This window comes from Gopherus flavomarginatus, chromosome 3, assembly GCF_025201925.1.
Source record: "Gopherus flavomarginatus isolate rGopFla2 chromosome 3, rGopFla2.mat.asm, whole genome shotgun sequence".
In the NCBI taxonomy this organism is placed as follows: domain Eukaryota; kingdom Metazoa; phylum Chordata; order Testudines; family Testudinidae; genus Gopherus; species Gopherus flavomarginatus.
In genome coordinates this window covers 231,258,125-231,283,109 of record NC_066619.1, presented here as the reverse complement: position 1 = coordinate 231,283,109, position 24,985 = coordinate 231,258,125, and the positions used below count along the sequence as shown (strand labels likewise).

The window sequence follows — 24,985 nt, the reverse complement described above, 5'->3', positions numbered from 1 at the left end:
CTACTTCCCCCCTCCCCCCCTCCCCCCATATATGATCAGCAGAATTTGAAGCCAGGCCCTTCATATCTACAGCAGAGACCTCTTCCATTTTGGTTACACTTTATTCTCAGTGGGGACTAGCCCCTAGCAGGGAACACCACACACTTTGCCAATGGCTTATACAAACTATTTGTGAGACTGTGGATATCAGGATTCCATTTCTTTGTCTAGAAGAAGTTTGTGAGCTAGTGGTTAGAGCAATGCTTGGGGATAGGCCAGCCAAGCACACATTTTTGCCACATTCATTCTGAAAAGTAGCATAGCTGAGTGGACAAGACTTAGTTCTGTTATATTAGGGACCTGGTCTCTATTCCCACTTCTGACAGAAATGCTCAACAGTAAGTGTTTTGAAGAAATATAAACACCTGTCAATGGAAGAGATGAGCTTTGAAATTATGGCTTCCTGGCTCCCAGCTGGGTGACCACTCCTTAAAACAAAGGCTATTTGGACAGTAACTCTTCTGGCTTGGTGGTACTGCAACACAAGGAGGCTGATTCACCCAGAATATGGCGCATACTGTGAAATCCAGGGCCCTTGAAAGGTCTGGGCCCTAAACCATACGTATGTTAGGGCTTCAGTATTTTAAATTAGTGTTTGGTGCAACCACTCCCATTACCTAAAATGTCTCTTCCTTCAAGACACATTCCTTTAATATACATATTTATAATGAAGTTATACAGTTTTGATTGCATCCCATGAAAATTGCTCTTTTAAGAGGCCATTCCTTCAACAGATATCAGAGTGGGCTCCACTATTTAATCTGAAGACTAAAAACAAATTCCTACTATACAAGTCGAAGATAAAAGTACAGATTTTGTTGTAGATAAAAGCCTTTAGTCATGGCTGATAAACTCAGGAGCAGTTCCTGGAAGACAGCCTTGCTCACAAAAGCCACTGCAAGGCTGAGATAAGGTAACTTCCATAATTACTCTTTTAACATGCCAGGTGACAAGTTGGCTTTTCTTGGAGCAAGTATTTAGGAAATAGAAACTTCAAATATGTTATGGAGAGAGTTATAACAACGGGTTTCTATAGAGCCAAATAACAAAGTCCACTTGAAAAATACCTTGCTTAATATTACCGAACTAAAGGCCAAATCTCATATCAAGTAAGAACTACAGAAGGACCTAAATGCAGTGGAGACATTGATCTGGTGCAGGGGGACAGGGAGACTTTGGCACATCTGAAGAAGAGGACTTCATCCAGTGCAGGAGTAACACTGACAGACCCTGGTCGTCAGTGGGTGGGATTGAACCTGGGGCCTCTGAAGCTTAAAGCATGAGTCTCAACCACATGAGCTAAAAGTCAACTGGCTCTTAAATGAGTTTGCTCTACAGCCTTAGCTAACTCTCTCTCTAAGTAGTCTCGGGGCCACTAGATGGGACAGGACACCACACCCAGAAGGTGTGAGAGTTACATACTTAACCTAGCTGAGGAAGCACATCCTGAGCTTCAGAGACTTCCTAGCTGAAATCCTGAACAAGATCCCCACTTGTAACACTGACAGACCCCAGTCATTGGCAGGTGGGCTGAATGGAACCTGGGACTTCTAGGAGCTTAGTGCATGAGCCTCTACCGCATGAGCTAAAAGTCAACTGGCTCTTAGCTAAGGCTGTAGAGCAGATTGAATGAATGAATGAATGAATGAATGAATCAATCAATCAATCATTCTCTCTCTCTCTCTACCTTACTGTCACTAGATGGGACAGAACAGTGGTGTGTTACACAGACTCTGTTTCTTAGTGTGTATGGGGAGCTTGGGGTGAGGTACAGCCACAGCATCTGTGACACTGGCCATTTCCTCACATAGCATGGACATACATTTGCAGGGGTTTCTGTAACCCTGAAGCTGCAGTAGTTGCCATGGAATAGCATTATGGGCCACTACAGACTCCAACTCTAGAAGATATATGGCCACTATAGACTTCAACAGATTTTTTTTTTAAATACCGGCTCTCCTCTGTGTGTGGTCTTCAGCTGTATGCAAGGGAGAGGATTTGGAGGGAGATTTTCAAAAGCACCAAAGCTATTTAGGGGAACAAATCTCAGAAAAGTCAATGGAAAAATAGTCCACTTAATCCTTTGAGTGCTTTTGATAGTCTCCCCCTTGACCATACGTGGGCTAGGGTGCAATGTCTATTTCTGGGACAAAATGTCATAATCCCATGTGACCCATGACAATTGTTCTGAAGAGAAACACACACACCTCTGTTGGAGTTTGGGTACTATTCGAAAGAAAATCCTTCATAACGAATAACAATGCTTAGTACTTACACAGCTCTACTCATCCACAGATGTTGAAGTGCTTAAGAGGTGTGTATTACTATCTTCAACTTTAAGATAGGGAAACTGAGACAGAGAACTTAAGTAAGTTGGCTCATGGGACCTGACTCAACTACTCTTATACTCGTGTCAAGCAGTACCTTATTTCACAAGTAGTTCCACTGATTTCATTGGGGCTATTTGCAGAGTAAGGTGGGCCAGCATGAGGTCCACAACAAGCAGAACCAGAAAAAGAACCAAGACTTCAAAGCTCAAGTCCTGTGCCCCATTCATGCATCTCATCAGTGATGAAACACAGGTTGTGATTTTTCTCAAACAGCAAAAAGACTAAAGATACCACCATAGCAACTTATTCCAGACTCAGAAGCAATTTTACTGGAGACATGGTATTCACTGGAGAGTGAAAAAACAAGTTAAAAGTTGTGGTCAGATCTTTGGCCTAAATAACATAACCCACTCCACTAATTCAGTCAGTTTCTGTTGGAAAAGCAACAGCCTTCACATTCCTCTATATTCATCAGTCTTGGAGTAAAAAATAAACAAGACCATCTTGACATCTTGAACCACACAGAATTATTTACAGTCTACCTTAGCCTGGTAAAGCACAGGGATAAGTCAGAAATATGCCTGGAATTGCTAACGTTACTGGGATTAGCTGGTTTGAAATTCATGGTTGCTTCTTGGATCGAGAGCTTATAAATTCTGCAGTTCATCTCAACTATGACGAAGCTTATCTTCACTTTAACAAGTCAAAGAAATAATTTCAGAAATGCCCAGCTGATTTTGTCAAATTTCTTACCTATATGCTTGAGAGCTACCCAGCTTTAAAAAATGGTCAGAATTAAAGAATGAAGGAAAATTTAGTCTGTCAATGACAGTTGTAAGGAGCAGTCTGTAGAGAAAACCCACTGTAATACCCAATCAAGATGCTACTATCGTTTAAGGCAGGGGCTGGCAACCTTTCAGAAGTGGTGTGCTGAGTCTTCATTTATTCACTCTAATTTAAGGTTTCACGTGCTGGTAATACATTTTAACATTTTTACAAGGTCTCTATAGGTCTATAGTACATAAATAAACTATTGTTGTATGTAAAGTAAACAAGGTTTTTTTAAATGTTTAAGAAGCTGCATTTAAAATTAAATTAAAATGCAGCTCTTATCAGTTTAATGCAGTGGACCCCAGACCAACAGCGAGGTGAGCGGGGCCAGCGGCTGGTATCCCAGGCCAGCAGCAGGCTGAGTGGGGCCGATGGCTGGGACCCCGGCTGGCAGGAGCCGGAGGCCAGAACCCCAGACTGGCAGCAGGCTGAGCGATGTTGGCGGCCAGAACCCCCGCCAGCCCCGCTCAGCCTGCGGCAGCTGGGGGTTCCATTCACCCAGGCTGGCAACAGGCTGAGCAGGGCCGGCAGCCGGTACCCCGGCTGGCAAGCAGCATTCCAGTAAAAATCGGCTAGTGTGCCACCTTTGGCACACGTGCTGCAGGTTGCCAACCCCTCGTTTAGGGCTATATTATTACCCCTATATCATAATGCAGTCCTTGGACAACAAAACAGTTCTCTTTGTGAGCTGCAGACCATTTGATTTGGCTATATTTCTGCAATATGCACAGGGAGGAAGGGGAAACATCTGAAGTTATTTTTATTTCTGTAAGTCTTCTGGCCACATAGCGTGAATGTTAGGGTGGGGCTAGTATTGTCTGGAGCCTGTCAGGGTCCTTTTGCATAGCCTCATTTCCTTCTTCCTGTTGCTAGGAAAGATAGTTAAGCATGAGAAACTCTTGTTTACAATACTGGACCATCCTGTTCAACACAGGGGCTCTTTTCCTCCATCTCCTTTTACAGGCCAAGGGCCCCATCCTGTTCCCATTGAAGTCAATAGCAAAACACCAACTGACTTCAATGGAAAAAGGGTGGGTCCCCTAGAAACTCACTACATCACGGTACTCTTGGGCAGGAAAAAAAATAAAATTGCACAAACTCCACCTTTAAATATTTACAAAATGCATAAATATGCAAGCTAAGAACTACTTGCAGCATGAAAAATATCTGCTTGAAAGGAAGAGTGAAATACAAACATGATCACTCTCCCTCAACCTCCCTGCTTATAACTCAAAGTACAATTGGAGAAGATCAGCAACCTAGAAAGCCCTTACTGGGTATCAAAAAAAATGTTATATATGTAGGTTAACAGCATTACAGATTAGCATACAGAAGCACTGGTGGTACACACTTTTTCCTTTTTCAAGAGGCTCAGTATGCATGGTATGCAAGCAAGTACTTTCAGATTTCTATAGTCAGCACCAGTATTACTCCATTGTCCAGTAGGGGCAGCTACAGTGCTGTTTTATCAGAAGAGAAGCACTCAACTTGGGCTGGTTATAAGGCCCCGGGCCTGAGAACAGAACATACCCAGCCTCAGATCCTGTTCTCTGTTGCAACGCAATGTACTGTTCAAATATTTCCCTGTACATTCTAAAACTGCTGGGTATGTAATTGAGATTTAAGATCTAAACAAAACAAAAAACGTCTCCTTCTGTATTTTTAACTATTACTTAGAAAATGATTTTAGTGACAGCTGGTATCGCTCAAAAAGAACTAGAACTCTCTATGTGCATAAACCAACATAACATATCTGCATTTTTCAGACATTCCATTGGTGAAGATGAGCAAAGAGAACTTGTTCTATTACATGTCATATAGGTCTCAGGATTCCTAGAGGTTATTGAATGCAGCTGATCTCAGAATGTTTTGATTCATCATAAACTGTCAGCACACAAGCACTGATAAAATAATAGATACATAGCCTTTGCATATAACATATTTCAGAACCTAAACTGACTGTAGGAATCTTAACCTTAAGCAATGTCTCAGACAAGTCTTGAAATAACCTCTGGGTCCATCTGCTAAACAGCAGGCTATCCCACTCCTCCATACTTTAATCTGTCATCGAGTTTTTTCCTTTTATTGGAAATGCAGGTCAAGTGACTTAAAGGATACTGCTACCATCTGCTGCAACCTGAAAGGCAACATGGCAAACCAAACTGGCTGAATTAATGGAGGAACCTAATACCAATTATCTATGCTATGGACCAGCAATAGCCTGCTGGCCAGATGGATGCTGAATTAGTCAAACTTCGAGCTGCTGATAGATTTACATTCAGAGGCTGTTCTGCAATCTGTTTGGCTATTATCTTCCCTCTAGTTCTCCACAAAACAGCATTAAAAATGTAACCTGACACTTGGTATCTTACTGCTTTGCTGCTGGGAATTTCTTGATCAGGCCAGAGAATTCAAATAGGTCACACTTACTCATGTCAAAAATGCATCTGTAATTGATGGCGAAGATAAAGATGCATTCCCTCAGCCCACAGATCCACACATTTTAAAAATTGTTGCCATATGATGTGGAAATCAAAACCTTCTGGCACATTAATAATTATTTATGTAGTGCCATAAGTGTAGGTGGCACTGTAAAACTTATTTTCTTTACAAGAATAGAGTTAAAGATTTGTCACACTAATCGTAAATGCCTTTAACTTGTAGTACCGTGTTCATTAGCTTAATGGAAACACATTGTTCAGCAGCTTTACAATTATGGTAGAAGTGAGTCTTTGGTGAATAGTTACTACTTGCAAAAAAGAGGAGGGTAGTACTGAAACGTAACCTGAAAACAAAAAGAATTTGTTTTCTATTTGTGCTAGAAATACAGGAGGTTGTTTACTACTTTGGAGGGGGGCGGGCGTTCCTTGAAAGAGATCAAAGGCTCCAGTCATGACATCATGGGCTTGGGCACCACAGCACAGGAGGGAGTCATCTGGCTCCTTGAAGCCATCAGACTAATTATTGAGAACTTCAAAAGAAACTATATGCTTCCTTCTCCTGGGCACTTTTTTTTTTCTTTTAAAAGACTGGTTTAACTATTTCAACTGTAGTGCCCTTTAAAAACCTCAGGCATAGTTCAATTACAACAAGCTCCTTTCCTTTATGAGTTATGAATTACAACTCTGACATTTTCACTTGGAATTGAAGTCACAAATTCTAAGCAATCTAATAAAAAGCATGTTTCAAGAAAAGCCCCTCAGTCTTGCTAGTCCAAACCAGCACCAGATTTTTCATAAGTTTAATAACCTACATTTTGCAAACTTGGCTATTGCCCTGGTATGTCACCAGCCACAGAAGTTAACATTTATACTCAAATGTCCAAACCAAGTCAACTGCTAGTTGAGGCTTTCCAGCACCTGAACGTATTTTGCGTTTTAAAAACAAACACTCTTTTCCTAGTTAGAAAGAGATTCGAAAATATTGCCAGTATCGCTATTAAAAAAACAAACAACCACTCCCCCCTAACTTTCTAACTCGGTAGATAACTGAGGGAAAGAGGGAACCTAGCCTGGATAGGTAAAACCCAACAACAATACTAATAGGACACCAGTAGTGGACTGAAACTTCATTTTGAATCTCAAGCAAGCCAGAAGGATGCACAGGATCTTAGATCGTTAGAAAATACGCGTACCAAAATGCAAAGGGGGGAGGGGAGTGGAGACACCGGGGAACTGCTAATTGTTAGTGTACGTGCCAAGATAAAGGTCTGCGCCGAGAAGCCTCCCCACCCTTTCAACTATGCTAGGCGCCCCTTCCTCTAGCACAACAAGAGCAAGAGACACTGATGTAATCACACCCAGGCAGGGAACCCATTTGCCTATCGATGATCTTCTCAAGCCGGATCAGGCTTGTTGCAGCAGAAGCGAAATTTCCAGGTGTTTTAACGCAACCTCCCCTCCCTCCCCCAACCCCACATCAACCCAGTCGCGCTGCCTGGACGAAAGTCTTTTTCACTCCCCCCCCCCCCGGGGCATTAAACAGTAGCAGGACAACACATCGCAGCGATCGCAATTTAAAACCTGCTCGCGTTTTCTCTCTACAGGGGCACAATGAAAAGCTACGGGCTTTTGGTGCCAAGGCAGCTGTGAAAGCCCACAGACGAGGAGCTACCTAACGAGAGCAGTAAGGACAGGCTCCCGTACCCGAGAGGGAGGGGGTCAGGATCTGGGTCCCCTGCCTGCCTGCCGCGGCTCTAAGACAGGCTAAACACGAGTAATCGGCAGCAGAAAGAAGCCGGACGGACCAGCTGGGCCACCGCTGCAGGCGCGCAGGGACAGAGCTTACGTGTCAGAATCATGGTCTCCGGCGGCGCCTGGCACATCAAGGGCCGGGCGAAGGGCGGCACGGGCGGACCTCAGCGCATCTCCCCAGCGTCGCTCTCCCAGCCCTTCACGGAGCAGGCTGGCAGCTGCAAGCGCCGCCGCTCCCCCTCCGCCAGCGCCCCGCAGCCATCGCCCTCTCTGCAGCACCGCTCCCCGGGGAGCTGCCGGGCTCCCGCGCGCTACTGACGGGGAGGTCCGCGAACCTCCGCTCCTGCCTTGCGATGAGTTTGAAAAAGCCTCCCTTCAGCCCTGTCCCACATAAACTTCAGCACCGCCGCAGGGCAGCCGCAGGCCACGCCCCCTGCCGCGCCGCCCCGCCCCGCCCCGCCCGATGTCTCTTTTAGAGGGGGTCAGGATCGATCATTTACCTTGTGCCTCAATTTGTCTCCTGCGCGTCGGAGCCTCCCTTCCTGCCCCAGCTGGGCCTGGATGTGGAGACGTTGTGGAGAGATGCAGCTTCCCAGGGAGAATGCTCTCCCAGAACCTGCTGGAGAGCTTTACATAGGGTCCCCAACCCTCCAGGATTGCCCCTGCCTCTCCAAGAATTACAGATTAATCTTTAATTAAAGATTATATCATAAAATGAAACCTCCAGGAATACATCCAACCAAAATTGGCAACTGTAGTGTACAATTCCCTTCTTTATGAAACTTTGCCCTGAGATGGGCATGGCCCTAGACCCTGGGCTCCAGGACTTCTCACTTTGGTGTGCCTGGTAGAGAAGGCAGGAGAGGAAATGCAAACTCCCAAGCTAAGGTTTTCAGATGGGTCCCAGCTCCAGTTTTTTAACAAAGCTCCTGTTCCTCCAGCAACAGCCCTGAGGTGGGTGTCCACAGCTCTGTCTGTACCAGGGAAAATTTCTATACATTTCCTTCGGGTGGCAGCAACACGGAGGCCAGTCAGACACGGAAGGGCTTATAAAGTTCAGCTGTTTGGAAGCCTATAGCTGATTTATAAGTCTACATAATTTTGGCATAGCTCAGATTTAGGGCACTACCAACAGCCAAGTAAGGATTAAAAAGTCAAACCTCCCTCCTATCCACACAGGGATAGACAACACTCTTGCTCACAATGTTTGCAATCCACTGTTTTTCTCCAGAGGCTGACTACAAGCTGACTGATTCGTCTGTTGTATGCTTGCCTTCAACTATTTTCCTAAGTCCTAACCTGTAGATATTTGAAATGTTAGACATAGCATGAGCCATGTTCAGTGGGCTTTAGGGGCATTTCCCTGATAGCAACTGTCAAAAAGTAAAGGTCAACACAGTCAATGCTGCTTTAATTACTTAACGATATTTTCTAGTATCTATACATTATAACTTGTAATGACAGCTCACTATAGTGGGATATATTTTATTCTCTATTAAAAGAAACAATGGGCACAGCTCTGAAAAAATTGTTCCGTTAAATGTTACTGTATAGGATAGTGTTGTTTGAGTTTCTGAGTATAGTGCATTTTCCTTGTTATCAGTGGGAGATAGTGTACAGTTTTTAGTTATGGAGCAGCAAAATTTGGATCCAGCTCCAAATCCAGGACAGTGGGTATATTAGGCCCCAATTCTGGAATGAGTACCTGATGAAGGTGAGGATCCCACCTGCATTTCCATCTACATTCAGTCTTTGGCCTTATTGCCAAGTTTATTATTAAAAAGTTGTCAATTAGGGTGGTGCTTTCTCAGATGTGGACACCCATCTATCAGGAATTGGAGACAGACCACCAAACACATTTCATAGTGGCTACCAAAGTCACTATAGAGTGATAACTAAACATGAAAGGCTATGTTTCTCAATAACAATTTCCTAAGCCATCTAGTCCCTTTTACATTTTCTGATGATCATTTAAATACCCATTTTTGGTAAACACATTCTGAGCCTTAAAATGATACAGAACATGCGCAAGTACTTTGAGCAGTTGCAAAGCAATGAGCATGTAAAAGAGCACTGAAATTTTGAAAATGTCTGCATATCATTAAAGACTGAGATTGGTTAATTTTATCCCAAATCAGCCCCATATTTTACATTAATTCTTGTTTTTTGAAGTTCCAACTGTTGTTTCAGCACTGTGGTCAGACAGATATAAAGTGCGATACCTGAACAGGTGATCTGCCTGAAGAATATGCCTCTCTTTCAGCAAGCTGCTAACTGGTAAGTTGGCTATTACAGTGTTGTTTCTGGAAACCCCTACACTGTTCCAGATCATTAATTCACAAGAGAATGGTTCTGCACTATATCTTCAAGCTTCACTTTTCACCCATTAGTGGCTCAGTCAATTACCTCTTCTTATCTTAGTTAATTCCAACTCTTATAGGCTCAGTTGAATTTACCTGCATTTTTTGAATGCTTCTTCTATGGCAGGAGGTTGTAAGTTTAAAATGCAGGTCTGGCCCATAAAACATGAGTCCCTTAGGAGTTCTGGTGCCTCTGATGTAATTTTTTTCCACTCAGTCTTGAAGACACAACTAATGCAGGTAAGACAGACCTATACTACGTTTCCAGAGGGAATCTCATTTCCTGTTGTTGAACAGGCAAGGCAATACCACTATAATTAGTTGTCCTCTCTTTGTTGTGTACACCTTTGAGCTTTTACAGGGCAAGGAAATGACAGGGTTGGCATGGCAAGGACTGGAAGAGTATTGTACTTTGGCAGTCTGACTTAGAGAAAAGAGAGAAAATAAGTTACTTTTGGAATAAGCCACAGAAAAGGAAAGAAGAATATAAAGTAGGTTACCTAGAGTCTGAGAGCCTATGAAAGACCTTCACTTTTGGGAAAGGCACTGTATGAGACAACATTTCCTCAACTCTCCGGAGCATGAGGGGTGGGGGAGAAGGTTAGGCAGGTTTAAGAATAATACAATTTTATTGATGTTCTTGTAATCTGTGAACAAGGCTGAAATGCGCCTGTTGAAAGTTAGGGCTTGTCTACACATAGCAGTTGCACTAGTTTTATTTAAATTGGTTATAAACTGAGTTAAATTAAATTGGGAAGACTTCTGTGTGGTCACAAGTATCTCTCTTTAGTACTAGTTATATTGCTTTAGCTTGCATTTGGAAGATCAGAGTAATGCTTAAATGGATATAAGGCTGATTTAAATCGATGTAAGTGTTGCACCAGTTCAACTACATTGGTTTTAAATGACCCCTTTAGTAAAATCATGTGTAGACAAGGCTAGGAAGGTACCATTCATAAATTTGAGTTATAAATGATGAAATATTTAGGGTCCAATTATGCAATTCTACATTAGTGAGCACTTACACAAGTACTTCCATTGGACCTGTAGTACTTTTTTCATATTTATGAATGGCTTCTATAAAAAAAAAGAGGTATCCTCTTTTCACCCGTCTCACATGCCATGATCCTAAAATATATGTTGCACTCATTTAAATACAAATAATTAATAATTTGTATTTACACAGCACCTTCCATCTGAAGATCTGAGGTGGCTTTACATCCATGACTGGACTGAGCCTTGTGAGGTCAATAAGGCTATGCCTACACTACCTGCAGTTTGGAATATGGAGGTGTGGCCAGCAATGCATACCAAAGTGCTGCGTTGTTAGGAATACATTAATGGGAAGTAGGAACTTTTTAGTTCACATCTGCAGCATCCACACAGGGGAGTTGCAGCGCAGCACTTTGGGGTGCACTGCTATTCACACCCCCAAAGTCTGAACTGCTGGGCAGTGTAGACAAGCCCTCAGTTATTATCCTCATTTTACAGTTGACTAAACTGTGGAACAGAGCGATTAAGGGTGTGATCAATGAGGCAATTTAGGTGCCTAAACTCCAGAGTTAGGTGCCCAAGTTCCCATGCATGGCACCACTGTAAGCCACAAAACTCCCACTTGGCTACCTAATCTTGTAGGCACCTAAACTCACTCTGTGCCTAATTTTTCGTTGTAAAAGTTTTCTAGGTACCTAATTTCAAGACCCTGGGGATTGCACTCTGCTGCCCATGAACCAGAGGAAGACAGGTATTTGGCCACCTAAGTTGTGAGCGGGACCTGATCTCTAGATGGTGTCTGAGCACACCTATTGGATCAGGTCCCATTTAAAATTCAGCCAGAGGAAGAGGAGGAGATGGTTCCACTACCTATCTTTACAGAAGTTATCATCTCCTCTGGCCATTTTATGTGGAGAGAGGCAAGTGCCTAACTCATTAGGTGCCTAAACCGCCTGATTTCTGGTGGTGGGTTCCTGTGCATGGATCACAAGCAGAAGATAGGTGCCTCCCTTCAGCCTGGACTTAGGCATCTAGGGCAGAGTTTAGCTCACATTTCTCTCCTTGGCATCTTCCACTGGCTAGCTTAGGTGGCTCCCCACCTAGTGTGCTGGCTTTTTTTGGATCACATCACTCTCCTCCCATTCATTATATAGAAAGCCTAGGTGCTGAACTCAGGTTTTGTGGAACATAGTCTTATTCCTGTGATTTTTTTTAGGCACTTAAAAGTTAGGTGCTGTGGCACTCAGCTTTACAACACCTCAGTCCCTTCTTCGATTCCACTCTAACTGATTTACCCAGGTGACACAGAAAGTCTGACCCAGATCTCCTGAATCCCTAATCTAAACCTTAGCCACAAGTTCACCATCCACTTCACTCTAGTACAGCTGGTCTACACTACCACGGTAAATCAATCTAACTTACGCAACTTCAGTTACGTGAATAACGTAACTGAACTCGATGTAGTTAGATCCACTTACCACAGTGGCTACACTACACTCCCGTCGACTTCCCTTACACTTCTCAGGGAGGTGGAGTACACAAATCAATGAGAGAGTGCTCTCCCATCGATTTAGCATGTCTTCACCAGACCTACTAAATCGACACTAGCTGCATCGATTGCAGCTGTGCTGATCTACTGGTAAGTGTAGACATGCCCTTAGTAATCATCACCACTTAGTCTTCGTCTGCACAACGGAGTGAGGTTGACACAAGGCAGCTTATGTCAACCTAACTATGTCAGCATCTACACTACAGTCTGGTTCGTGCCGACGTAAGTGCTCTACTACACCAACATCATAACTCCACCTCCACAAGGGGCATAGAGCTTATGTCAGAGTAGTTAGGGTGACTGTGTCTGTGCCTGTTGGCTGTCATTCTTGTCAATTTCATGGCTCCCTTCACAAGCAACAGGAAAAGGGATACTGTTTCAAGAACAGGGGCACCTTGAAGGAGAGGGATGCAGCAGTGAGGTTCTGGGACCTGCAATGTGCAGGAGGTCAGGCTAGATGATCATGATGGTCCCTTCTGACTTTGAAATCTATGAATAAGGAGAGAAGTCTGGGAGCGAGAGGGGCATCAGGAGGAAATGAGAGCGTAGAGGAAGGTGGAGCAAGACTATTTAGTGCAGCGTTTCTCAACCTGTGGCCCACAGGCTACATATGGCCCAGCTGTGTGCTAAAAAAATTCAAAATTTGCCACTTTGGTCTGGCAGGAGGTGGGGCTGGCTGAGGGGGAGACGTCGTCTTGCAGCCTGCACCAGCGTTCCTGCTAGCACGGGGCTGGTGAGTGCTGCGGGGCGTGGGAGAGTGGATAGGTTTAGGGGGTTGGAGGAGGCTTTGGGAAGTAGAAGTTTGCCCCAGGTTTTAGGTGGGGCTCTGCTCCTGGCCCCTCTTCTTGGGTCCTGGCTGCCAGCCCTGCCTAGCATTCTGCACCTGGCTGGGGTCTGGGTCTAGGTTCCTGTCTTGGTCCTAGTCCCGGCTCTGTCCGAGCCCTGTGCAGTGGGGTTCCGTCTCCATCCTGATCCTGTCTCCTGTGTGTGCCAGGGTCTGGAACTGGGGTCCATCTCCTGCTCAGCCCTGCGCAGCAAGATCTGGGGTCCAGCTGCATGGCCTGCGCCCAGGGCTCCACTCCTAACTCCATTTTGGGCAATGGCGCTAGACATAGGGAACTGTGGGTGGTTTTAGAGTGTGTGAGGGGGCGCTGTGGTTCTCAATCTGTTGCCCACTTAACACATTGTGGGCCGCATACGCAGCCCACAATGATAAACAGGTTGAGAACCACTGATTTAGTGCTCTGAAGGCAAGGATGAGGCACTTAAATTTGATTCATTAAGAGAAAGGAAACCAATGAAGCAATCCAAGGAGGTTGGGGTGACATGGTAAGAATGTAGAAGTTCTGAGCTCTCTTAAGAATTATAACAAAGTTCAGCATGCTCACCTACAGTGCTGCACAATAATTAATTAATTAATAATGCTACATTATCAGCCTAAATAAGCTCTCCTTTGGATTTAGAGAGCCAATCAACCACTGTAGTGAAAGATTAGCTCAGTCTCCATCCCTATTCAATCTCTGTAGATACTGACATTGTCAGGACCAGTGGCTTTTGTGATTGGAATGTCTGCCTGCTAGGAACTGGACTGCAACCATCAACTAATTTCACATAGGCCACTAAGGAGATGCCAGAGGATAATCATCGACCTGTACTAGAGTCTTACTAGTAATCTGAAGGCTCTGATTCCATCTCATTATCAATTCTTGGAGCCATGCAGTCTCTTTGGTTTGCATTTTAACTTGGATTTCTATGACACTAAGTGAATGTATTTTCAAAGTTTAAAAGTGAGCATAAGTCTTGTATTAGCAGGAAAGCGTGCTTAAAGAAACATTCCACCTGAGGCATGGGTGTTTACCATACAGCAGCAGCAATAACACTGTAATCACTCATTTGTCTCTAAAGAGTGTTGTGGAATCAACAAAGCCACTGCCCTTTGTAGTTTAGGTTTAATATTTTTATCTACTTAATGCATCAGCTAATACTACTACTACAAAAAGAGGCAATCTCATGGTAGAATCCTAGGCTGGTTCCTGATGAATGTACTGAGTTAAAAGTCATGCTTACTGAAAGAAGCAAGATACTTTCTCAGTAAAGTGTTGTTATCCATAATGCAATCAAAGAGTTCTGGATGGATGGTCAAGTAATTGTAAAGGCTTGCCCAACAGGCACAATTACTCACTTTAATAGGTGGATTCTCCTTCTGTTTGAACTGTATAAGGGAGTGATTCGTAGGATGAGAGCTAATAATAAGGACTTCATTGTCCTCTGTTTTCCCTCTAAGGCCCAAATGCCTTGATAGCTAACTGTACTATGGCCATCACTCCTCTTTTAAACAGCACCATACAGAGGAGTCACAATTTGCAATTGGTCATCTGACTTGCTGATACAAACACAGGATTGTAAGACAACGACTACAATTCTAAATGCTCGTCTTAATATCCTTTTAGCAATGGCATGATAGATTATAGAGCAGCTTCAGCTTGCATGAGATACCAGGCCTCTGGCTATAGACCTGACTTCAGTGTGGTCTTGGGTCTTTAAAGGCTGTTTCTGAATTCTAAAGGACCCCAGCGTTGCACACTTTGTCAATGAAGTAACAACTTAATTCCAATTCTAAAGCACTTGATTTCATTGAAAATTAATTATTTAAAGTGGGCAATAATTGTACAGCCCTCTTTAAAAAGAAATGAAATACACTAAGAATGCCGGGCTTTCTGAGAAGGAAGATTATTGTTCCACATCACAGAGAATCTAAAATGAAATGCATTTTGAATTAATTTGAACTAATAGTTATATCATACAAACATACGGTCTAGCTATTCTAGTATCTTGTCCTGAGATAACCCATAGAGACACTTCAAAGAAAGGAACCTTTTATCACTATGCAGTACTAAATACTGTGTGTGTGTATGTGCTTGTTATTTATTTCTGATCCCAGCAGTTGATCAAAATGACACCTAGATTTATTTTTTTTACAAGTAAATCAAAGTTTCTAAACTTGCTCTGATACATATTAGGCATATAATTGACTATGTTTTAAATGTAGAGAAATGAACTCTTTTCGCCTGAGTTCAAATGTATTCAAACCCCATGAGTTCGAAAGTTCAGTCTGAACAAAAACAGGACTGGGGTTTCATGTTGCACTTAGGGTAGACTGTATAAAATAGAAGCAGTGAGGGGAGAGAGATGAAAAGAATGATGGTAATATAGCTTGAAAAATGAAGCAGATTTGGCAAAGTGTAAAATAAATACAGTCTGCCATAACTTAGAGAGGCTCCCCAAGACTAAAGTTGTACATTTTAACACAGAGGGCCAGATCCTCAGCTGCTCTAAAGCAGCATAGATGCAATGAAGTCAATTGAGGTATTCTGATTTATTCCACTGAAGGATCTGTCCATAATATTTTCCATATAGAATAGAACTGATGCCTTTTGGAGTGGGTGATGGGATTCTTTTGCTTATAGCACTGGCTTCCCTTTACCTATGTTTTTCATCAAAAGGTGGCTCACCCTTGGGAAAACTACAACTTAGTCAATTATTTTTTGTCTAGATCCAAATGTCTTGGCTAGGGTATACTCAAGGTCCAGACTCCAGAGAAAATAATACAAAAAATAATAATATTGATAATAAATAAATAAATAAATAAATAAAAAGATTTTGGGGTCCATTTAAAAGCACCTGGTGGTCTGGATTTGGCCAGCAGTCTGCCTGCTGACTACCTAGCCTATAATGGAGGCCAAAGGATGGAACAAACTTTATAGCTCACGGAACAATAGTGTCCACAGATAACAGATGAAACGCTCCTTTGTCGTGCCAAAAACCCACAATAACCTCATCTATTTTATTGGTGAAGACAACAGTTCATAAAGCAGACTTTGCACCTGAATTTATCAGGAAAAATCCCTGGGCTGAATTCTCAACTCCATCTAAGCTCTACTTGTGTGTAGAGAAGGGGTCTGCAGAGAGAGAGTTTTTGGTTTCCTGATTCAGTATCAGGCAACCGAGGGATAGAGGTAGTGGAACTTTGCTCTGCCACATCCCTTCTCCACCACTAACATGTGCCCTTCCTCCCTGTTTGCCAGGGATTGGGGATGGGGGTGGGGAGTGCAAGAGCTGGCTTTGCCAGCCTTATGCCAGTGGAATTTCTCTTTACAAGGGGAATTTTCCATTGGCAAGCTAACCCTATAATCTGTCAACTTCTACACATGAGTGGTGGAAAGTAGACTGAGTGCACTGAAGAATCCAATGCTGAATTACACCTATCTGTGAACACTATAAAGCCTTCCTTCTCAATTCTGTGAACACTTCTGCATGTGCCAAACGTGATTCAAATAAATAACACATGTTCATAAGTATTTGCAGATTAAGGCCTTAATTATCAGGAGAAAACAGAAGGCACATTATTGTAATGTTATTTCACTTCCACAACCATTAGTAAGAAGATATTAGACTAGTGCCATTAAAAGACCAATGAGTAAATTAATAACGATATACTCTTGATCAACAATTTAGCTACCAAGAGGTTTGATAATGAAAAAGTATCTGTATCTGTATTCTGATAATAACAGGAATTAAAAACAAAAATATGAATTCATCCTTAACTTTTTTAAAGAAAAATCTGTGCAGTGCTATAAGAAGCACAGCCCAGAACTCACAGCCCAAAGGAAGTGCAGACTAAGGTGGTTTTAAGCCACTTTTGCACCGGGCTCATCCTGAGCTGCTTTGAGTTCCCCAGTACAACTTTAGTTTGGGGGAGCCTCTCTAAGTTATGGCAAACTCCTCAGGTTGCCCTAGGGCTGCAGTAATACCTAGAATCTCAGCCCTGCCCCCAACCTTGGCCACCCGCTTGCAGTCCTGAGCCTGGCATTGCCCCCATAACTGGAGTTGTAAGGGAGTCTTTGAACGACAGTCTTACTAGTGTTTTCCCCAGTGCCTACACCAGAGAAAACCTCCCCTGCCTGGCTGACTGGCTTTCTTTCTTTCTGAAATTGTTTAAGAACCATTTTACTGGATGCCCCAAAAGCCAAAATCACACAACTGAGAAAGAAGGTGCTATTGATTAAAAAACTGACCTGGTTTAGAAGGGAAGTGAAGGCAGATACATATTTGTTTTTAATTTTTTTGTAAACAAATGGAAGAAAGGGGAAGTTGATAGTAATGAATATAAATCAGAATCTAGGAATTGTAGAAAATTGATAGGGGAAGCAAAGGGACACAAGGCAAAATCTACTGCCACCAGAATCTGGTGCAACTGCTGCTGGAATACTGTGTCCAGTTCTGGTGCCCACAATGCAAGAAGAATGTTGATAAATTGGAGAGGTACAGTGAAGAGCCATGAGAATGATCAAAGGATTAGAAAACATACCTTATAGTGATAGTTTCAGGGAACATGATCTATTTAGTTTAACAAAGGAAAAGGTTAAGGGGTGACCTGATTAGTCTATAAGTCCATGGTATTATTTAGAAATAGGCTCTTCAATCTAGCAGAGAAAGATACACCACAATTCAATGTTGAAGTTGGACAAATTCAAACTGGAAATAAGACATGTCTTTTTAATAGTGAGATCAATTAACCATTGGAACAACTTATCAAGGGTTGTGGTGGAGTCTCCATCACAGACAATTTTTTAAATAAAGATTGGATGTTTTTCTGAAAGCTCTGCTCTAGGAATTATTGTGGGGAAATTCTATGGCCTGTGCTATACAGGAGGTTAGACAAGATGATCACAGTAATCCTCTGGCCTTGGAATCTATGAATCTCACAACACTCATGAATCTCTACATCCAGTTAAAAAGATCATTGCTCTCTCTATAGAGTACTATTTCTTTGATTTTTCTTTATTTTTTTGTAATATATAAAAGAATAATCAAAGAAATGTGATTTAGACCATTTCACTATGTAGTCTAAGGCTATGTCTACAGTAGAGATCTTACAGTGGCACAGCTGTACTGATGCCGCTGTGCTGCCTTAAGGTCTCCCGTGTAGCCGCTCTATGCTGACAGGGAGAGCTCTCTCATCGGTATAATTAAACCACCCCCAATGCTTTGCAGAAGCTATGTTGGCGGGAGACACTCTTCTGCCAACCTAGCACTGTCCACACCGGTGCGTCTGTCGGTGTAACTTATGTCAGTCAAGAGTGTGTTTTTTTCACACACTCTGACCAAGAAAAGTTTTACTGACAAAAATGCTAGTGTAGACATAGCCTAAAAGACAAGAAATACATCTCACTATTGGGATATATGGGAAATTGGAGATTTATATATTAAAGTTCTTATTTTTACTATTTTTGTTAACATAACAGTGGTTAAAGCATTATTAAATTAACTAACACTTCCTCTGTCTGTTTTAAACAATTAGATTTTACCTTGCATTTTTGAAATCACCAGGTTCCCAGGCATTCCAGTGATGAGATGCATTTCCTATGCCTCAGTCTATTTCCCAGTGGGAGATCTAATCTGATGAAGTATCTGAAAAATGTCAGCTCTTGCTCTAAGAGATAACAGCACCATTCACAAAATGCCTGGTTCCTAGAGGATACTGAGTGTCCTGAGCACCCACTGAAGTCAATGAGATTTGCAGGATTAGGCTGTTACTGAACATACTGAAACAATGAGAGATATTTTCAAAAAATGAATTTGCAAAACAGTTTTATTATAATCAAGTAAACATCATACTTAGGTTCTAATCTCAAAATATAATGCACTAGCACAGATCCTTGCTCTCTTGCAGCATCCCAGTGAGTTCAATAGGACTCTGCACGGCCATAAGGATGTCCACATTAGCAGACTGCGTTGCCTGACCAGGGCCATTTTTAGCTACAGTAACTAAGAATTTATAAGTAACCACTCAAGTTTCCTGTTAAAGTACAATATTTTTATTCTCCCATCCTCCCTTTTGAATGATTCAAAGCTTTGTAGTTAAATTAGCTCTGTATTCATTAGACTTATTTCCTCTGGAGGAAATAGGCATATGCATCCACCTGGACTAGTTGACCAATTATGTGAAAAGGCTGCTGCTGTTTTAGCCTTGGGGAATCTGCAGGACAGAGGAAATCATTTTAAACCAATGACACAATAAAGCACAATAACTGAGGTAGCAAGAACACACTCTCTGATGGATAATTTCACTACAACAGTCACCAAAGGAAAATAATGTTTTATGAGATAGTTATGAGATACTATAGTCTAGGCAGCAGCTGTAATAAATATAATGAAAAGCTACTGAGATAGTAAAGAGGGAAAAAACACAAATGATTTTAGGGCAATGGGCCAAATTCAGACCTGGTGTAAGTTAGTGTAACTCCACAGTTCATTCCTTCTTACCAGCTCATGTCTAGAGCTCCTCTAAGGCACTTTCTCTGACTGCCTGTCCCATCCCTCCCAATATCAGAGATTCATTTGGTACCCAATGTCAGATACTGATATTCATTAACCCGTACCAGTAAGGGGCTATTGTATCTTGCCATTTTGAATGCTTCTTTCCCCTCCTTGCCTACAGAACTTGGTTCTATTCTCTTCTAATGTTCTTATACCACTTTGGTATCAGAGCGCTGTGCTGTAGTGCATTAAATAATGTAATTAACATTTGTCATGTGTGGTTCATTTTCTCTTTCAGCATCTCCCAGGGATAGGTTTTTTTTTTTGTTATTGTTTTTGTTTTTTTATTAAAATGTACACACTGTTATGTGTTTACGTTAAAAAGGGCAAGACTGAAAAAGTGCACCTTGCATTTGGAGTGGAAGGTGGTGAGGTTTTTGATGATCTTTACTTCCTGTCAGAGTTCATTTCACAGTCTCAGATGAGCCCCGAAAGATGATTTGTCTCCTGCACAGATGAGCTTTCCTCTTATGGTAGAAAGTTCCACTTTGCCTCACAGAGTTGCTAGTCAAGGGCTTCATCCCAGAGCTGTAGGTGATCCTTTCCAAATACTGGCCCTGGCCACTTAGTGCCTTGAAAATGAGGACTGGACTTGATATTCTATGGGAAGACAGCATAGGAAGTAGAACACAAGTTTGACATGTTCATAGTAGCCTGTGCTGCTAAGAAGATACTGTACTAGCTGCTGTTTCCTTAGGGCAGATGGCTTAAAGCCCAGGTATACTGCATTGCCGTAATCCAGACGGGAGGTGACAAAGGCATATATATCTGAGACCAGATCATCATCCATCAGCATAGGATGAAGTCTCCTAGCTAACCAGAGATGGTAGAAAGTGTGACTCATGGATACTGCTATGTGAGAGCTTAGTATCAGCGAGGAATCTAGGAACTAACTTTCTTTCTTTCTTTCTTTCTTTCCTTCCTTCCTTTTCTTGTTAACCCCTTCTACTCTGACCCTTCCTTTCTCTACTTTTCAATTTTTTTCTTACTAGTACTACTTCTTAGTTGTCTGTAGAATATCTGACAACTTCTTGTGTTTTGAAAAGGTTCAAGAAGAAACACTCTAATAAAGGCTACTTTGGTGATGGAGGGAAAATCCAAGCAGCAGTGGAAACCACAACCTACTTAGCAACTATCACTGATCAAGAGCAGCTTTTACTGCACCTCACTCTTGGTAAATTGCTGAAGAGCGGAAAGTGGTGTGGAGAGGAACTAGCTGTATTGCCAGTAAGAACAAACTGAGATTGGGCAAAGTGTATCAAGGGATTCCATACTCACTCAAATGAAAGTGGTCTAGACCTGTACAAGTCATTAGAGTTAGAGAGAGGGCCAGACTCAGAACAGACAGAGGTTGCTGTCCAGCCCCAAATGAACAGATTGGAGAGCTGAGATGGTTGAATAGCAATAGAAGGGGGTGATAGAATTGGTGGTAAGATCAATTCCTTCATTTAAGTTTATGAATCCTTGGAAGGTGGCCAATTTGGCTAAATAATAGTGCTTCTTTTCTGTCTGTAAATTTCCCTTATTATGTCGGATTATTACAGAGGGCTAGATTAGCATGTGGAGTTGTGTAAGTACTCAATGCAATACCTAAGAACAACTGGAGAAGTGACATGTCAATAGGAGCTTGCCTATTTTAAAGATAAAGCTACATACTCCGTTACACGGTCAGAAGAAACAGGACCATGGGAAACACTTACTATGCTTAATATTACAACACTATCTTACATTATGAACATACTGCACTTTTTTTTTCCATATTCTAACTTTTTCAGTCATATCATTTTACAAGCAAACTTGGGAGAACATTTATATCAAGTCTGAGCCTGGAGCAATTTTAGCATCTCTGTGTTAGGATCCCCAGAAAAGAGATACGTATAATGAAAATGCAGAGCAGCCTGGTTCTTAAGTGCCAGCAAAATTCAAGGTTTGTAAATTCTCTCACATGCAGAATAATATAAATCAAGTACAAGACTGAGTTACATTTTTCAGATTTTAAAATGCATGCAGAAGCAGTGTAGATTGGAGAGGAAAAAGTTTTACTAAATCACTTAATCCATTAAACCTTAGAAATGGGTCTCATTTGATAATCCAGTGGATTTCAAGGTTGAAAAAACATGCTTTAGTGCACAGATGTGCGATAGATAGCCTTTGGATTCTATGCAACCTACTGCTACCATTAAAGAGATAGGGGCAGATACTTAACTGGGGTAAATTGTCATAGCTTCACGGAAGTCAATGGACTTCACTGGAGCTCTAACAATTTACACTGGTTAAAGATCTGCCTTTGTAACTTTATTGATCTCAACAGATGTAGAGTAGTGTAACTCAGAGAATGATTTAACCCCTGAATAGTGGGCTTCTACTAATAACAAATTAATCACATTTTCATTAAAAAACCTCTTTTGGTCCTTGCTGAACTGGTCCTGGCATCATCCCCCTCCCCTTTCATCTGAAACCTACAAGCAGCAAAAATATTGGAAATGTTTTTTAAAAGCCTCAAGAAAATGCAGTGTGCCACTGAACACACAGTCTGTGGAACTCCTTGGATCTTCTGTTTCTGAGACCAGTGCTGCTGGAAGCTTTTATTGCTTTCCAGCTCCTGCTTAGCATGGTGGATGGGGGACAATAAACAAACACAGAATGAAAGTCTTTGCTTGATCACAACTTCAGGGAATTAGAGTTAACCTGGTATATACTTCGTTAGATTACCCATGATGGGATGCCAAGGGTCCCCCAGTGCCAAAACCAGAACCCTCCCTCTTTTGAAACAAGAGACTTTACATCACATAAGTAGATTTATATTTTTAGGAACAACATTAGGGTAGCAAAATAGTCTCAGTTTTCTTTGCTGAGGAATCTTTATATTTTCCAGGTACACAGGGTCTATTAAAAACTTCAGGATTAACAGCATTGACTGGGATCTGATTTCTAGACAGGAAGCGTAAACAATGACTTGAAAGGTGTGCACGCAGAACTTTCCAACTGATTTACCAGTAGCTCTTTAGAATCTGTCATGCATGTTATACTGAGCTTACAAACTTAATTACCTTAGCTATAAGAAACTGAGTGCCTGCCTCTCAACTCCTTGATGTAAATCAAAGACAGCAATAAAAAAAACCCTACAGAATCACATATCACATTTGGGGCAGTCTGAAAAATTAGGATCAACAACTCAGAGTGCCTGATTCTCATCTCAGCTACACTGATGTAAATCTGGAGTAACTCCAATGGAGTGATATCAGAATCAAAGTAGGTCTGACTCAGGCCCAGTCTTCAGGGTGAAAGTAATATATGCATAGTATTGTCAACCTCAAATGTTCAAAAATCAGGAGTCAAGTTCCCAAAAATGATGAGACTGGCTTAAATATCATGAGATTTAAAATAAATAAATCTGGGGTTTTCTCTTTTTTTCAAAGTGAAAGCTGACATTCCCACATGCCTTCAAGAGCTGAGGCTTTAAGTAAAATACCAAATATTGCAACACTCAAAATAATATTTTGAGAGCTGGCAACAGTGATCCATAGAGGACTAACAGGAGAGAAGTGAGGAGAAAAGAGATGAGGGAACATGGGAGGGAGCAACCAGAATGAGTGGTGAAACCAGGGAGACAGAAGGGGAATCCTCATGTAGCGGGCAGGGTAGGGTGACCAGATGTTCTGATTTTACAGGGACAGTCCTGATTTCTGGGTCTTTTTCTTATATAGGCTTCTATTACCCCCCACCCTCTGTCCCGATTTTTCACACTTGCTATCTGGTCACCCTAGGGCGGGGGACAGAGAGTCTTAGAGGAAGAGAGAGGCATGAGATGTCACCTGAAGGCAATGAAGGAGGCCTGCTATCCTCTGCCCCCTGAAAACATCAGTGTGGAGAAACAGCCTGCTGGCTATCCAGCAGCAGGTAGGGAAAGCCAGGACATGTTGGGGAAAGTTTGGAAGGGGCCTGTGAGTAACATGATGTATATGTATGGTATGTGATGCTATGTTGGGCATACTACAAATAGCAAGAACATGTGGAAAACTGCAGTACTTTTGAGTCCCTGATAATTAAGGTAACATAACCAAAATCATCACCAAATGTACACAGGACCTTTTAATGCCTGAAAGCTGAAAGGCCCCAAACCCTCCACTTATTTGGAGAACTGTACCATAAAAGCTGCTTCAAATATTGGCAACTGTCCCCTGGCTTCCACGTTCCTTCTCATGAGGAACCAGATGTTACTAACACTGATTAAAGTGGGTGGGAGGGTAAGACCATCCCTAGTTTCTCTCTTCATCGGCTGCTCCTTTGTGCTGTGCAAATGAGCAGCAGGGGGCATAAGGAAAACAGCAGTGGAGTGGGTGTCTGGAGAGCAGAGACAGCAGTCTCTGTTAATGGGGTGGGGATCTGGAGGGCAGGGAAGGGAGATACAAACTGCAACCTAGAAATGCTGCTAGTCCCTGGGAGAAACCAGCTGATCTGTTGAACTCAGAATTAACAAGGGAAATATGAGATAGCTCTAAGAGAGCTGAGAATCGTGACATGCATAGAGAGTGTTCCACGACAGGATGAAACTTTTCTGCCATTGAACAACTGGCCAAGCTAAATCCTATGTCATTTTAATACATTGATGGAGCTATGCCAATTTATACCAGCTCCATGTGCCTGCTGTGCTCTTATTATTTATATATTGTAAGGTGCTTGGTTGCTATAGCAATAGGCACAGAATCAGATACTAGCTAGAAAAGAAACAGAATTTTCTAGAAGTACATTAATGAATTTTGGTTAGACACTCTTTGCATAGCAGTTATTATATGGTATAAATTATCACAACACATGAATAGTTCTGAAAAAGGTTTGGAAAGCTACCTGAAGGGTAAAGTAAGGTAGAGCACAACAGGTAGCTCAAAGAAAGAGGGTTGACTTTTGATCTGTCTATGCTGTAGCTGGAAGGTGTAATTTCGAAATGTACATTGAGTAGACATACCCATGCTAGCTCTGATCGAGTGAATGTACTAAAATAAGAAGTGTAGCCGCATTGGCACAAGTCATAGGCAAGGCTAGCCACCTGAGTGCATACCTAGGGTCTTGCACAGAATGGTACTCGAGACAGCTAGCCCATCCCTCCGCTCAATATCCTTAAATTTTTAGCATGCTAGCTTGATCAGAGCTAGCGCAAGATATCTGCCTGATTTAGAAATTACACCTTCCAGCTCTGGTGTAAATGTATCCTTAGACAGGTCTCCTTTGTCTTGAAATATTCTTTGCTAAGCTTTTGTCATCTGATTTGCCAGTTCCTCAACCTTGATAAGGACGGACTTCATTTTTCTA

General features: G+C 42.1%; 1 protein-coding gene across 5 annotated transcripts in view; it reads right to left on the bottom strand.

The window, feature by feature from the left end:
- The window catches only part of DLC1 (DLC1 Rho GTPase activating protein), a 365,039-nt gene that overhangs the window by 45,139 nt on the left and 294,915 nt on the right, over positions 1–24,985 (bottom strand). The window contains exon 1 of one of the 5 annotated variants that reach the window (XM_050947321.1): positions 7,894–7,972. The exons of 3 other annotated variants lie outside the window; for them this stretch is intronic. Coding sequence is in view for 1 of the 2 variants with exons in the window: in XM_050947320.1 (XP_050803277.1) it covers positions 7,488–7,524 (37 nt within the window). In the remaining variant the exon portion in view is untranslated. Of the gene's footprint in view, positions 1–7,487; positions 7,740–7,893; positions 7,973–24,985 lie in introns of those variants that run through there. One more of the 5 variants, XM_050947320.1, reaches the window with a different exon arrangement.